The sequence below is a fragment of the Orbicella faveolata genome, unplaced genomic scaffold (assembly GCF_042242905.1).
Source record: "Orbicella faveolata isolate gen_17 unplaced genomic scaffold, um_ofav_v1 contig_24, whole genome shotgun sequence".
NCBI classification, from domain to species: domain Eukaryota; kingdom Metazoa; phylum Cnidaria; class Anthozoa; order Scleractinia; family Merulinidae; genus Orbicella; species Orbicella faveolata.
Window position 1 is genome coordinate 35395170 of NW_028301552.1, and position 15053 is coordinate 35410222.

The 15053-nt window shown below is 41.6% G+C and overlaps 2 protein-coding genes across 2 annotated transcripts; both read left to right on the plus strand.

The window, feature by feature from the left end:
* The first annotated feature begins 24 nt into the window (after window positions 1-24).
* Window positions 25-8518, plus strand: LOC110056803 (uncharacterized). Its single transcript, XM_089291443.1, has 5 exons — window positions 25-143; window positions 1725-1932; window positions 4518-4836; window positions 6515-6767; window positions 7794-8518. Exons 1-5 carry the CDS (start codon window positions 25-27, stop codon window positions 7912-7914), a joined length of 1020 nt encoding a protein of 339 aa, XP_089147569.1. The 3' UTR covers window positions 7915-8518.
* A 98-nt stretch (window positions 8519-8616) lies between these two features.
* On the plus strand, window positions 8617-14870 carry LOC110056850 (uncharacterized). Its single transcript, XM_020763403.2, has 2 exons — window positions 8617-9541; window positions 10277-14870. The coding sequence occupies exons 1-2, from the start codon at window positions 9469-9471 to the stop codon at window positions 14647-14649; spliced, it is 4446 nt and encodes a 1481-aa protein (XP_020619062.2). The 5' UTR covers window positions 8617-9468; the 3' UTR covers window positions 14650-14870.
* Window positions 14871-15053: the final 183 nt, after the last annotated feature.

Sequence of the window (15053 nt, forward strand, 5' to 3'; positions counted from 1 at the left end):
TTGTTCTCCGCCATATTTGGAAGCATGACTGACTTCCGTCACGTGCATATTCGCAATATTACACCAACACTTCAAACTGGAATTCTACTGAAAAAACTGAATGGGTTCTGTCAGTCCGATCAGGTTGTGGCAGTTGAAAACAGGTTAGTCAGTTGCCCTTTACTAATAACGCTGTTATTTTTGTCCACATACATGTTTATGTAGAGAAGAACGCACATTCTGTAGTGCTAATCGAGAGGTGGAACTTAATCAAATTTTTCTGGACTCAGCTTAGCTACTTCTATCTATATTCCATTCGAAGCTTGCGTGAACCGGAAATATCTGCATCGGTCCTGGGAAATTTCTATTGATTTTGAAAAATGTAGCGAGCTGTTGTTGCTTGAAATTGCTTGATGGAAATACATTTTGAACACTTTTTGTTATTTTTTGCGGCCCGATCGCTGTAAACATTGTCGAGTTCGTTTTGATTTTATAGAGATTTCAAATACATGTAATGTTTGTAGGTATCCAGGTATTCTGTCCTTCCTTCGATGGAATACAATGCTTTAATGCTTGCATATCTTCTATTTGCAAACAGAAGATTGCGACATCAGTTTCCGACTGGTTTGTGAGATAATAAATCAATTTGTAAAGAGAGTCTGCGATCGCTGGGTTTTTGCTTCGTACCAGCGAAATTGCGAAGAAATTGTTCGTATTTATTTATTCCGACTGTCTTCTGGGTTAGTTAAATGCCAGTGTTTTCGCTAATATTGTGAACTCGTTCTTTATTCAATCACACGTTTCGGTAATTTTGCAATAAAATAGCTCTCTTTTTCTGTTCGTAAATTGGTGATTGCAACATTCCCACATTGCGGATTTTTTCGTTCTTCAGACAGACGAAATTGCTTGCAACAACACATTTACCTGTGTATTACAAATCCTTTGATTATTATTCAAATGCAAGTGTTTTCGCTATTGTGAACTTGGCACTTACATTCAATTGCATGTTTCGATAATTTTACCAGAGAGGAAAAACTTTTTCAAAGGAGAAAATATGATTCAAAAATATAACCACTACATGTACATAGTTTGCAGTCGCAGACTGGGAACAGATGGAAAAGTGACCTAGTGGTCATTGGGTGTCTAGTTTTCAGTTTCGAAACACTAAATAAATTGATTAACATTATTACATCGGTAAAGAGGTTTAGAAGTTCTTGTTACTTATTTTTTTGCGCTTGCGAAATCGCGTGTATATTATGCAGTTCGCAGCTGGTGTTTAAATCGATAATGTACAATGTTTGTTTTTCTGGCGTTGCTTTCCGTGCGCTTATATTTTACTGCATCACGCGAAGACTGGGAATATTAGTTCTCGATCGTTCTAATGTAAAGAACCGTGAACGAAACAATAGTCTCTGTTAGTATTTACATATTTGAAAGGACAAACTCTCTAGGGTGCCTGCACTCTTGTACAAAGGTGTACAATTTTACCGCGAATTATTCAGTGCATGACGTTTCGCAGCCCGGTTTTAATAGTTCTTTTACTTGCTATCAGAATGCTATAAAATTAAATCGCACAGATTCACTGTAAACGATATTATAATTTAGCTTTCTCCATGTATAGTTTGCGATTCTAATCACTTTTGTCTCGCTGAGAGTGTAATTCTTTCTCCTTTGACCATTGTTCAAAAGTTACGTAGGATTATGAAGTTATCATCCGATTATGTTATTCTTTATACTGTTTTCAGAGCTCATCACAAACAGTTACTACATCTTGCTTCTTCGCCCGACATCGCAATGAAGTCTCCGATGACGCCGAGAACTTTAGAGCTTTTCAAACAAAACAGTGGAAATGGCTTGCTAGATTTATTAGCTCCTGAAGTTTTCTACCAGATTATGATTAATCTTGAGCCTCAAGACATCAGGATGTGCATGTGTGTTTCCAAGAAATGGAAGGTGAGCAAGATTCCCTTGACAAAAGGCCGGCAAGCATTATAAAGGACAATACTGTGGGTATTTTAACTCTCAGTGCTTAGCGAATTCGCACTATGCCCTGCTAACCACCTGTTCTGCAGACCACCGCACGCCACCGACTACTTTTGTCATTTCTAGGGATTAGTCAATGACAGAAAACTTAGGAAAATGGGTGTCCTATTCTTCGCACATGCAGCTAAAGACCAACCATTCTCAATCAGTGGGATGTGTCGAAAACGAAGACCCAAAAACGAAGACCGAAGACCTAAGACCCTGTGGTCTAAAACGAAGACCCACCGGTCTAAAACGAAGACCCACCGGTCTAAAATGAAGACCCACCGGTCTAAAACGAAGACCCACTGGTCTAAAACGAAGACCCACCGGTCTAAAACGAAGACCCACTGGTCTAAAACGAAGACCCACTGGTCTAAAACAAAGACCCACCGGTCTCAGACCTTTTTTGGGGGGTGGAAAAACTATACACTAGGCTAAATTGCTTTCGTTTTTGTAGCGCATAAATTAAAGTGTCATCTGAGCGCACGGCAAACTTGACAGTTGCTTTATCTCAGTCGGTACAACGTGTCAAATTGTGTAACGCAATGAAATTCCAACAGTATAGAAATATACGTTTTAGTGACGATTTTAGTATAACTTGTCGTCACCAATATTCTATTTTTCAAATGCATACGGTGACGACAAATTATACTAAAATCGTCACTAAAACGTATATTTCTATACTGTTGGAATTTCATTGCGTTACGCAATTTGACACGTTGTACCGACTGAGATAAAGCAACTGTCAAGTTTGCCGCGCGCTCAGATGACATTTTAGTTTATGCGCTACAAAAACGAAAGCAATTTAGCCTAGTGTATAGTCTTTCCTGAAGAAAAAAAATGGTCTGAGACCGGTGGGTCTTCGTTTTAGACCACAGGGTCTTCGTTTTTGGGTCTTCGTTTTCGACACATCCCAATCAGTGCTAACTTAAGCTAACCGAAACGCTACTCAAGCTAACCGGAGTGCTGTTTGGAGCACATTTTAGCTAGTGCAAGCAATTCCTGTATTTAGCCGCATGCGTCAGTTTTAGCCTAAATTGTTCAGTTTGGAACCTCATCAAAGTAGTAAAACTTCTTTTTGATTATATTTCTGTTTTTTACACTGTATTCCCTCAACACAACTTGACAACAAGAGCTTTCTTCGACGTCTTATCTTTGCATGATCTGAGCACGTGGGAGGCCTAATATGTCTTACCGGAAATGGAATACCGCATTTACTCGAATAAGCGCCGCACTTCTGAAACAACAGCGCGGCGCTTATTCGAAGACCCCTGCGTTTCTCCACAGGTTCTCGACACCAATAGAGGTAAAAACAATCAATATTTTAACCTGTGTTTTGATTGCTGATGCTATAGTTGTTACATCGGTTTCTTGATGACTTTCGGAAGAGTGTAGCCCTTTGACCTTGCATACGGTGGCTGCGCCCACTGTTTGAGCGGCAATCAAAACTGAGCTGTCCTACCGAAACGACCGATAATAGCCTTTTCCTTCGCAACGAACAAAATATAAAGACAGTTTTAAGTTGATTTGCCTTCTTCTGATACTCAACTCAAGAATTCTGGGCTTAATTTGACGAGGAAGAGCATATTTAGTTCAAAATGACAACTTTTAACCTACCTGGAGCGAGTTGCCGAGCGCGGGCGACCAATTTTTAGCGCCAAATTAAAAGATTAGTGACGCAAAATCTTTCATATTTAGTTTTTCGCTCTATACAATCTGACATGGCTGTTGGAGTCAAAAAATCCTTTTTCGTAAATAGTTAATGCAATCTCAAGTAAGAAAAAATGCGACTTCAATTAACATGCATTTGACGTCAGGACTGTAGAGTTTTTCCCACCTGCAGAATCCTGATTGGTTAATTCAAATTTCAGGCGCGCCGGCCGTATGCAAGGTTAATAGCACCGCATCAAAACCTCGAAATTTTCATACAAATATAGTATCGCGGGAGTTTTTGGAATAAAGACAGTACAGTTGTTGAATTGAAGCACAATGCCTCTTTCACACTGAAACAGTCGAAAACACTTAAGCGCATACATTTGTAAAACGCGATCTAGCGTGCAGGCAATTGAAAACGGAGCCCTAGGGATAGTGACGTTCTCAAAAAACACTGACGAAAACACATTAAAGGAGGTCAGTCAAGGCATTTTGAGTTATTTTAGCCACGTACAAAATTACTTTTAAATTTAAGGTAACCTGAAAATAGTAGTCTACTTATACTAAGATGGAGAAATACTAAAGAGATATTAAATTGTAAACCATGAAGGAACAAGGATGATTAAGGATGGAGAAGATTAACACGGATTAAAAACGTCAAACTTGAAAAATTTAGGCTAAATTTTTAAAATACGCAAACCGTGAGGTAGCCCCTTTAATGTGCGTGGGGTCTAAAATTGTGGTCAAATCACCTAGGGAAAAATAGATTGTATTGTACTCTAACTGCATAGAGGAGCACGAGTAAGGCGACATCTTTTGACGCTATGTTAGTTCTCATTTTGGTTTCTCTTTTTTCACAGCTGCTATTGTCTACAAGTTACTTTTGGCGAAATTATTTGAATCATTACTTTGACTTCAACGACGAAGACGACGAAAGACTGACTGGCATGCTTCACGAGCTTGGGAGTTCGTGGTTCTTTGGTTGGGGCCACGGAGTGGTGCAGGGTTTATCCGAGGGAGATTTGTTTGAAGAGCTCCCTAGGAGATGGAAATCCGGTGTTATCCATCCGGTCGGCCCGGATGTTCGTAACAAAGTCCAGGATTATAAAGCCATGTACGAAGCGCTTTATCAGCTACAGAAACTTCAGGACGAAGTGAATGAACGAGAAATTGTCTACAGTGAGTGTTCATTGTTATCATTACTTTGACTTCGGAAACCGCGTTAGACCACGAGCCTTTTCACGTAGAAGACGCGACAGAGGCAAGCGAGAAAACAAGCCCTCGCAAATTAAGGGGATGCTTTTTTCCCACTAGCTTTTTCACTTCGAGCAAGCGGGCAATGCAAATTGTCTAGAGCTGCGTTTAAATTGCACGAGAAGGTTAGAGAGTAATTAAATCGTCCTCGCCTATTCTATTTAAGAAAAAAGATTAACCAAGAAGCGCACAGCTTTCAAACTTTGTCAAACTTATGCTTGTCATTGTTTTGTGGTTGTTAGAAAATGAGATGTTGCGCTAGCAGCGTTGTTTTGCAAAACGATAAATTTCGCAATAAACGGAAACAATTGTGCTTGTACTCGCAAAGCGCAAAATTATTTGAGTGGAAGAAAGGCGCTGCAAGAAGGTTTGCGTACCTGAGTGATAAATGGCGGCACGGATAAACCATTAGACGCGCGCCCAAACGTCAAGAAAGCGATCTTTTGTAAACATCTTTCCCTAAATAGTTTAATTTAGAAAAGTTTAGTTGTTAGTTGACGGTTTGTGGTTTAGTTTTGTTACATGATCTCTTTGTTTCACTTTGCTAATCTTGGGAATAACTTTGATCTAGAAATCCGTAGTCTGGACTATTGCTTTCGGTCAACATTTTCGATACCGACGGGACCTCAGTTTAACCCGGAACGGGACGTAACGAAGGATATCTCATTTGGGTTTGGGGCGGCGGGGTGTTGGGGTGGATTAGGCTTGAGTGTAAGCTGGTGGGGCGCTCTTTACCTTACAAGTTTAACTCCTCTTTTTTATCATTATTGTTGTTTCTACAATTCGATTACTCATTTTCGCTGCAGAGAGCTATATCTTTACAGTTGTAGTGACATTTTGTAGAAGTTTTCTCGTTAAATCGTTTTGCTTTGTTAGTTTTACTTTAATAGAGAAGTCCGCCATTGCGAACACTAGGAAGTCACCGCAGGAGCCGAGCACCGTGCAGATGACCACGGTCCCCCCGGCTGGCGGTTAGTCTGTGTACAGTAAGTGAACATCGCTTCAAGCCTTCAAAAAAGTACTTTACGGGAAAAGGAAGACGACTTTTAGGGAAGTTGGAGGGGGAGCATTCTGTTAACCAAGGGAGGGGATATACTTTTCATTCTGGGAAGTCTTCTGGTATCTAAGGGAGGGGAGAGGGGTTTGCTTGGAAGAAACTTAACGCGGGCAGAGTGTTACTCACTCTAATGTTAAAAGAGAACATACGAATATCTACGGCCTCACGGTCGGCCCGACGGAACTTTTCGTTGGTATAAACCATCATTTTCTGATGTCGTTTTAATCATAGGTACAATATATTTCGTAGCTTTGTTTTAATTGTTATTGTAAATGTGTTTTTCGTTCTCTTGTAGTTCCACTTGCTTAAGTCCCGTTTATATGTTGCAAGTTTAAAAAAGTTGTTTGATATCGCCAGCAACATGATTCAGATGCAGATCATTTCTTGTTGCCCACTACGGTGCATTTTGATTTCCATCAGTATCGCTCAATGCTGTTATTCTTTAGAACCGCGAAGGCACCAATCAATCAAAAGAATGGTCGGTCAAAAGCCTTTTTCTCACAACGCATTCTAATTTTTTGTCGTGGCGTTTTTTTTTCTTCGCAGTTGGTGCTTCACAGAACAGCGGTGAATGTCCGGTCGATACGCTGTTATTTCACTGGGAAAACGACAAGTTACCGTCGCAAGAAGAAGTCATGGAAATATTCCACTTCAACACAAATCTTCAGTTAGATATCCGCTATGAGAGGTCAGAGAAAAACTTCGCAGAGGAAAACGAACTCGATAGAGTCTTTAAATGCCGACGACAGTTGCCAAGCGAAAGCAGTTTCTACGAAACGTTACCCAAAGTGTTGGACGGGTATGTGTCGTTGTTTATCTACATCACCGTGACTTTCATTTTAATTCAGTTTATTTCATTTCAGGCCTGTAAGACAGTAAAAATTTAGCGAGTAATTTTTCAATTCATATTCGAGGTTGGACCGGAAACGGAACGAAAAGAAAAACGTCCACACTACGCCGGTGAAATTTGAAAACGGAGGTTTCACTCTGAAAACGCATGAGATGTTTTCCATCCACACTACGCCGTAAGAATTTAAAAACGCAACAATCACCGGTCGTTTTGGGTTTGTGTTTGAGGAAAATTCGAGAAGGGAAATCACATGATTATCGCGACTATATCATTGTCGAAACGCTTTGTTTTCAAAATGCTTTCCGTCCACACGACAACGAAAAGCCGCCGTTTTCAAATTCCTCCAGGGGGAGGAGGAGGTCGCGTGGCTGAGTGGTTAGGGCGCAGGACTTGAAGTCCGGCAGTAGCGGGTTCAAGTCCCGCTCTGACCACTTAGCTGGAGTTGTTTCTCGGTAGACCCTAGTTCAACTCCTCGGCCATGCTTGTAAATAGCCAACTGGTCTGCCTCCCGCTAGTGTTGATTTTTAAGCCTAATATGTTTATTTGACAAATTTCTTTCTGCCACTTTCAGTAGCATGCCTGTGATCTACCTAGGTGTAGCTAAGCGCGTTGTCCACTGTAAACCAGAACAACATATTTTTTTTTCCGGTTTTAGAGTGTTTTCGAAAAGCTCCGTTTTCTTTACGGATTAGTGTGGACTGTAGGCCTAACCGAAGAAATAAAGCTGCGTTTTCAAATTCCTCCGGCATAGTGTGGATGCTACTGACCTAAAGCTAGTGAAGGATTTGTGGAGATAATTTGTCTCCATCCTTTTAAGACTGAAACTCAAAAATCTTTCTCCGAGAAATTCCTTTACTATTTGAATTACGTAGTCTTGCTAGGATGGTTGCGAACTTCATGAAGAACTATTTCTCCCTGTTGTTATTATTTTTGCTCTGACAGGATAATTGCATTTTGCTTTTCTTTTGTTAACAGGTTCATCAAAGTTCATGTGGACTATCAAGGTCGTTCCCAAACCTTCAGACCGTGCCCGGTGTTCATTCTCACCCAGCTCTCTCCCGGTTGGTGTGGAGGTGTTTTGACAGGAGTCTGGTAACAAGAATGATGTCATGGGCCGTTGGTTCCTAAGGACAAACGATCGGATCCCGTATGGGGTGGATGACGGGCCGGGAAATTGTTGACAGTCATGTATCCCCACGGGAAATCTTACGCGAAGTCCGTGCTAACCGATTTTTCCTCCGACCACAAAGTACAGGAATGGAGATTAAAATATCCCTAGTCAGCTCAGCGTGGCGAGGAAATTCTTGTTCACTTTGGGTAGAATGTTAGTGCGTTCGTGTCACTCTCTGCAGTAGCCGAAAATTTGGACCGTCACATAACGTTCTCTCAAACGTTGCGTGACCCCCAAGTAACGCGTTACGTTGGAGGAGACGACATCATCGTTACGTTACGAGTGTCGCGTAATTACTTAGTTGTTTACTGATATAAGTTCAGTTACCAAGCGATCGAAGACGTGTCCGTTTCAAGTAATAATATTGTGTTCCTAAAAGAAAATGCACGTTATCCAGTAATATATCACGAGAGGAGCATAAACTGTTTGGATATTGCATTAAATCGACGCCTGCAGAGAGGGTGTTAAAATGTAAAATACAATATATTGCGAGTTAAAAAGCTTTGAATAAAAAGATTTTTAGGAAGAACTTCTGCGCGTTCGTTTGTTTTATTGGAGCTTAAGTCGCCGACAGTGAAAATACCTTGAATCACGATTGTTTCGACGAAAACCGAAGAGAATACTTTAATGGGGGGAGAGGCGGAGTGAAAGAAAAAGAAGTCGTGATGTTTGTTCTCTTCAAACTGATTTAGCCCAGTTTCGAACCAAGAGAAAGTTATGACACGTGCAGAATGACCTAGTGGCCTCGTTTGTATGTGAAACCTCTGAGAACTAGACTTTTTTTATATAAGGATATTGTTTTTCCGGCCGTAGCTGAATAATCTTATTTTTCTGCCGATTTTAGGCTGAAAATATTCTTGTGAATATTCTTAGATCATAGCGCATGACATTCCTTTTTTCAAATGTATTTGGTGTTTGAATGGTGTTAAAGTAATTTTGGAGCCAACCTGCATGCAGGCATGAAAGCCTGATACAACGCACATCACTTCTTGCAGAAATGTTATTAGCATCGAACATGTGGCTAGTGCTGTTATTGTTGTTTTTGGGCTAGTTTTGCCGTTTAGAGAAAGGACCAGAAAGGAAGAATTTTATACGGTTGAGTTTAAAACATAATTGTTTTGTGTTTGCAAATCATTTCAGCATAAAATGAGCCTCGGTTTATTCTTAAAATATTCGTAAAATGTTGTTTATTTCAGCCTCGATAGTCTTAAAATATATTCTTTTAACAAAAGAGTGTATTTGAACACTTACTTCTCCCGTGCAGTAATAATTAAACTGAAATGTTTTCATGCTCTCTCGTTTCATACCATTTTAAAATTAGGGTCGTATAATATTTCATTTTCATATGCACGTGATCTACAGCAACACGTAGTGTCGTTTCGTTTTCCAACCGAACTAAGTCCATAAAATGCAGTGTTCTAAATTGTTTCCACTAAGTTCAGGGCCAGACAATGTTCAGTTGACATCGCTGGTTTCTCGATGGCGGAGTATTGGCTTGTCTTGTCACCTCGTCTTCTGGTATTCCTTCTCCTCCAATTCAGCACCAGAGTCGGTGAGTGGAAGTTTTTCAAGTTTTAAAAACAACTAAGATGCAAACACTCTCCGTTTTTTACATTTGCGAGCTAGTTGCAAGACAAAAAAAAAACGTGTACGTTTAACTTTCTCGACGAACGCGCGAATGAAAGAAATAAGGGTGGCTTGCCACAGTTAGTTACCTGTTCAAATGAGTAAATCGAACAGATAGAATGTTAGGGAATAACTTACTTAAATGGAACTATTATCAGCAGCTCTGTAGAAGTGCTGGCAGTTATATCTCAAGTTTCTCAGGGGGACTCAACGGATCGCTTTAAGTAAATTTTCGGAAGGCCGTAAATACCCTCCTGTTTTCTTAAGTCAATTATCGCCTCGAGCTTTCGTGATATGGGGGATATACTGCCTTTTGTCGTTTCGTGTACCGAAAAAAAAGCCAGCTATGATTTTCGAAAAGGCAACAGCTGCCAAGGTTTTCGGGAAATAAACGAAAACATCTTTGTTGAAAACTGTACGGTACCGCTCATATAGTGTTTCTAGTCGAAACTGAAATCTTACGAAAACGACGAATATCCTCCCTTTGAAGTACAAGTTTGAAGTTAAAATGAGCATGAAATAAGCTGAAGAGAGTTATGCTATTTCTGCCGCTATTTTCATAACAGACCCGCTGGTATCTCTTGAATACCAGCTTATAATTAGGCAGCGACAGATTGTAAAGTGGATTGCTTTAACGAAACTGATATAACACAAAACTTAGGTGCTCAAGACCAGAAACATAAACATGTGTATGACGTGCATGTTTCTCGCCACGGAAAAGACTCCAGTGGTTGTGGCTCTCTCGACGAACCATGCAAGTCGATAGCGCAGGCTTTGGGCTTAGTAGACTGGGGCGGACGTGTACATCTCAATGGGACTGGAACCGAGCGAGATCCCTTTGACTGCGAGAATGTGACGCAGGATCAAAATCCGGGGATTTTTGTTAACAAGAGCGTGACGATGCAAAGTTTTCAAGAGACCCCGTATGTTTCGTGCGCGGAAGGATTTCATTTTCAAACTAATACGAAGGAAAACAACAGAAGAGTGTCAGTAACATTGTCGGGGATGGTATTTAAAGGAACTCCTCTCAGGTTTCTGGACTGTAGTTGGGTTCAGCTTGTAAACTGTACTCACCGAGAGACGAAAACAGCTGTCAGTGTTCGCGCGGAGAACATCCCAAGTGTTCACCTTGATATCAAGGGCCTATCATTATTTAGAAACAATCATAACTGCGTAACGATTTTGTTAAAGAATTCAAGCAGTGACAAGTCCCTTACAGTGACTATTAGTCGAACGAGATTTCTAGAAAATGGGGTTGATGAGCACCTGTCAGCGAAGGCTCTTATCTCCATAGCAACAGACGTCAAAAAACCCGCCAGGCTAATGCGTGTCCAGATTTCCTGCCAAGAGATTACTTGTATTGGAAACCGGGTTCCTTTCGTTGTTTTAGATTTGCCCACATCGGTAACCAAGGAGACATACAATCGGGTTAAGCTGTCCAACAACAGCGTGGACACGAAAAAAAAACGCTTTAAAGACAGTATGTACATTTCCAGTGCCAGGAAATCTAGTGCGAAATTCGTGGACTTACGCTGCGCTAACAACACAAGTAATCAGGCTTTAAGATGCATCAAAATTTACGCCGAGGAAGCTAAAGTCTTAATTGAGAATTCGTCATTCGTCGGGCATAACGCAATGAATGGAAAAGGCGGGGGCGTGTTTATCGAGTCCAAACTGCACGCGTCTCTGGTGGTAATAAAGACCTTGTTTAAGAAAAACAAAGCGAACAGTGGAGGAGCAATCTACCTTAATAGTGCGTGGTACGCGCCGGGCGGTAACCTAAGACTCGACCTCACCAACGTCAATTTTACCGGATGCGAAGCTACAACAGACGGGTCCGCGATTCTGATTGGAAAAAAAAACAAGCTTGCAAGTAAACCGATAGTATACACTCTATACGCGTCTATCAGAAATGTTAATGTCAAGAATTGTTACGCCAAGAAAACTTCAACATGTAGTAGCGTGTGTCTTATGCTTAAAAGCGGACACGTTATCTTCGAAGAATTCAACTGGTTTACCAGTCGACCAGACACGGCGGGAGCTGTATTCGTAGGAGCTACAGGAGGCAAGGCAGACGTGAAGATTTCTCGGTCCAGTTTCATTGACGGTGGTCATTCCAATCGCAGTGTTTTCGTTGAGGTACAGGCATTGGGGAAACACAGAGGAAGCGCAGTTGTCGCCAACACCTCCATGTTCGATATCCAAAATTGTGCGCTGGTCATTAGTCCAAAATACAGGATCAAACTCGTAAATGTCACAACTGTTTCCTGTAGGTACGGATTGAATATATCCAGGAAATGGCCTGGCTACGATAACATAACCTTTCCCGTTAGTATTCTCATCGATAACTGCACCTTCAAACACAACGTGTACGATATATCATCCACTATTCGGGACCCACGTTCAGTTTGGCTAAAAATTGTGAACACGACCTTTCTAGGCCGTCCCAAAACACGAGACATCAACGCCTATTCCATTCGGTTTTTCATTCCAACCCTGAACAAGCTGAATACATCAAGAGCTTCGATAGAATTGGACAGTGTTTATTTTTACTCGCGCCCAGCCAGTAGTTTTGTGCTTTATTTTCAAGGCAAGAAAACGTTGACGATACGACGGTCGGTATTTCGCGATTGTACCTCATTTTACAGAGAAGCCTGGAATTTTAACCGTAAGAGCAAATCTATCTACGAGATAGCAACTGGAGCAATATCGGTTCTCTCCAAACCTGATAAGCCCTGGAAACCAGGCTGTGTCCAACACGATGCCCATACCGACACCCACCCCCTGTGGTGGTATGATACTCACGTGATATTCCAAGAAACTTTATTTGAGGAGAACGCTGGCTTGATCGCGGGCGCAGTGTATGTCAGTAACGGGAATACCACGTTCCAGAACTGCTCGTTTCACGATAATTTGGCGATCAGGAGAACAGCGCAAGTCTATTCCGCCTATGGAACTGGTAGAATGGAATTCAACAACTGCACTTTTTCCAGTAAACGAAAGAGTAAAACTCTTGAAGGAAGAAAATTTGGAAACGTCGCTTTCTTTTATTCCGAAAGTGAAGGACCTGTCATCTTGCGAAATACTTCCATGGTTTCTGCCATTGCTGAAAGAAGGTCGAATACTGTTTTTGAAATCTCTAATGGAGGCTACGTCCACATCGACCATAAGACGACCATTCACTGCGGCAAGGGTAGCATGTTGTCGCTTGAAAATGCAGCGCATTTTGTTTACACCGAGAAAAGAAAACGCTTTTGTAGGCTCAACGTCACGGTTGTGAAGTACACTTGTAGACTGTGTTCTCCTGGTTATTACAGCCTTCAAACAGGGAGATCTCACGGCTTCGCTGTCGAGAATTCATTTCAGTGTCAGCCGTGTCCATTAGGAGCTAAGTGCATTCAAAACAACATGAACATAGCAGCCAAAGAGAACTTCTGGGGATACCAGGTCCCGGAAACACGTCATACAGCACTGCTGAGGTTTATTCCATGTCCCAAGGACTACTGTCAATCCCCAAGCACCCAATCACAAGCCTTCAGCAGTTGCCGTGGAAACAGAACTGGTTTTCTGTGTGGTAAATGCGCTGCTGGGTACACTGAATCACTGTTCTCTGCCAATTGCCGCCAAACGAGTCAATGCAGTGACAATTTTTTATGGCTGGTTATCTTTGTTTTCTCAGTTGGGATGGCTGCATATCTGTTGACCAAACCACCCCTCCTGCGTCTCTTGTGTGCAAGAAAAGTCCTATGGTTTATAAGGAAGAAGGGGAATGTACAATCACGAGAAAAGAGTCGCCACATCGATGAACAAAGGGACACTGGCTATCTAAAGATTGTCTTCTACTACTATCAAGTGGCTGATTTGCTCATAGACAACTCAATTGGAGACCTGGTCCACAAAGTTCCATATATTTACATCGTCGTCTCTGCATACAACTTCCAAGTTCACGATATCTCCAGAGGAATTGGCTGTCCTTTTGCAGGCCTGACAGCAGTAACAAAGGAGTTGTTTCTTTCTATGTCAGTTTTTGTCACAATGGCGAATGTTGTTGTCGTTTATTGCGTCCACGTCGTTGTTAACCTGCTGCTGAAAAGGGGAACGCCATCGGTGCACCATTACATGGCAGTCGTCCTGGAGATACTGTTACTAGGTTACGATCGACTAGCGGAAACGTCGCTTGGTTTGATGCACTGTGTATCTATTGGCTCTCAAAGCCGGTTGTTCATTGATGGAAACACTCTTTGCTGGCAAACATGGCAGTACCTTCTTCTTTGGTACATCGTGATATTTGTCGTTCCCTTCATCGCTGTTCTGTATTTCGGTTCTCGAAAACTCTATAATTCCTCCATTTCTGCAAGCGGCTTTCTGGCAGCCTGTGTCTTTCCTTTGCCGTTCCTCGCCTATTGGTTTATAAAGTCCTTTTGTACAGGAAAGAGAGAAGAATCTGCCATGAGACCAAAGGGAAAAGAAGACGAAGTGATGGAAGTCTTACAAGGGCCATTCCGTCCGCCCGGTGATGGTGACCAAGGCACTCTGCACTGGGAAAGCGTCTTGATTGGCCGACGGCTCATCCTTCTATCATTCCACTCTTTCATCTCAAATGCTATGCTACGCTGTCTGTTCTTAGCTGTGACATGTGAACTAATGGCCATCCATCACATTGTTAAGCGTCCTTTCCGAAGCACCACAGCCAACAAAGTCGAATCCACGTCCTTGGTTGTGTTGTCCATCCTAGCTATGATCAACCTGATCAAGGCAACTCTTCTCTCCTCTGGTATCACTCCTGAAGACGAAAACAAATTGTACATCGATGGTATGCAGTGGTTCGAGTTGGCAGCCATGGCTACCGTTCCAGCCTTACTGTCTCTTCTCGCTGCCTTTGCGATTCTGTCACACACAGTGTGTTTGATTGTTTGTCTCATAAACCGAGCCTGTAAATGTGCAAGGGTCTCTGGCAGCACTCGCAGATCTCTTAAAGATTTAAGAGAACCTCTCTTGAACAACCAAGGAATTAACATTGAGGATAGCTCTTGATCAGGGCAACACTTCGATGACTTTTCTTTCAAGAAATCAGACAATTGCATGTGTATTATCGTAACAGAATTTAGTTAGTTCGCACATCGTAAAAAGAGAAAGTTTACTGTTATAACACGGCAGTTTGACTTACTAGACTGAATTCCTTTTTTTCTGGGAGAATAGGGCCATTACACTACAGTTTGGCCTCTATAGAATAAAATAATTTATGCACATGGTGACAGTGATTTCTTTTTGTCAATTACCTTGCCATATTTACAGCATTAAACCCTTAATTTTCACTCAGGTGGACGCTCAGTAGGTTTTGATTCCATCCTTGATATTTGTTTCATTTTGGTACCATAGGGTAAATAATACTCAATGCACTTTCAGAAATTTTCTGCTTTCTTGCCATACAATCAATC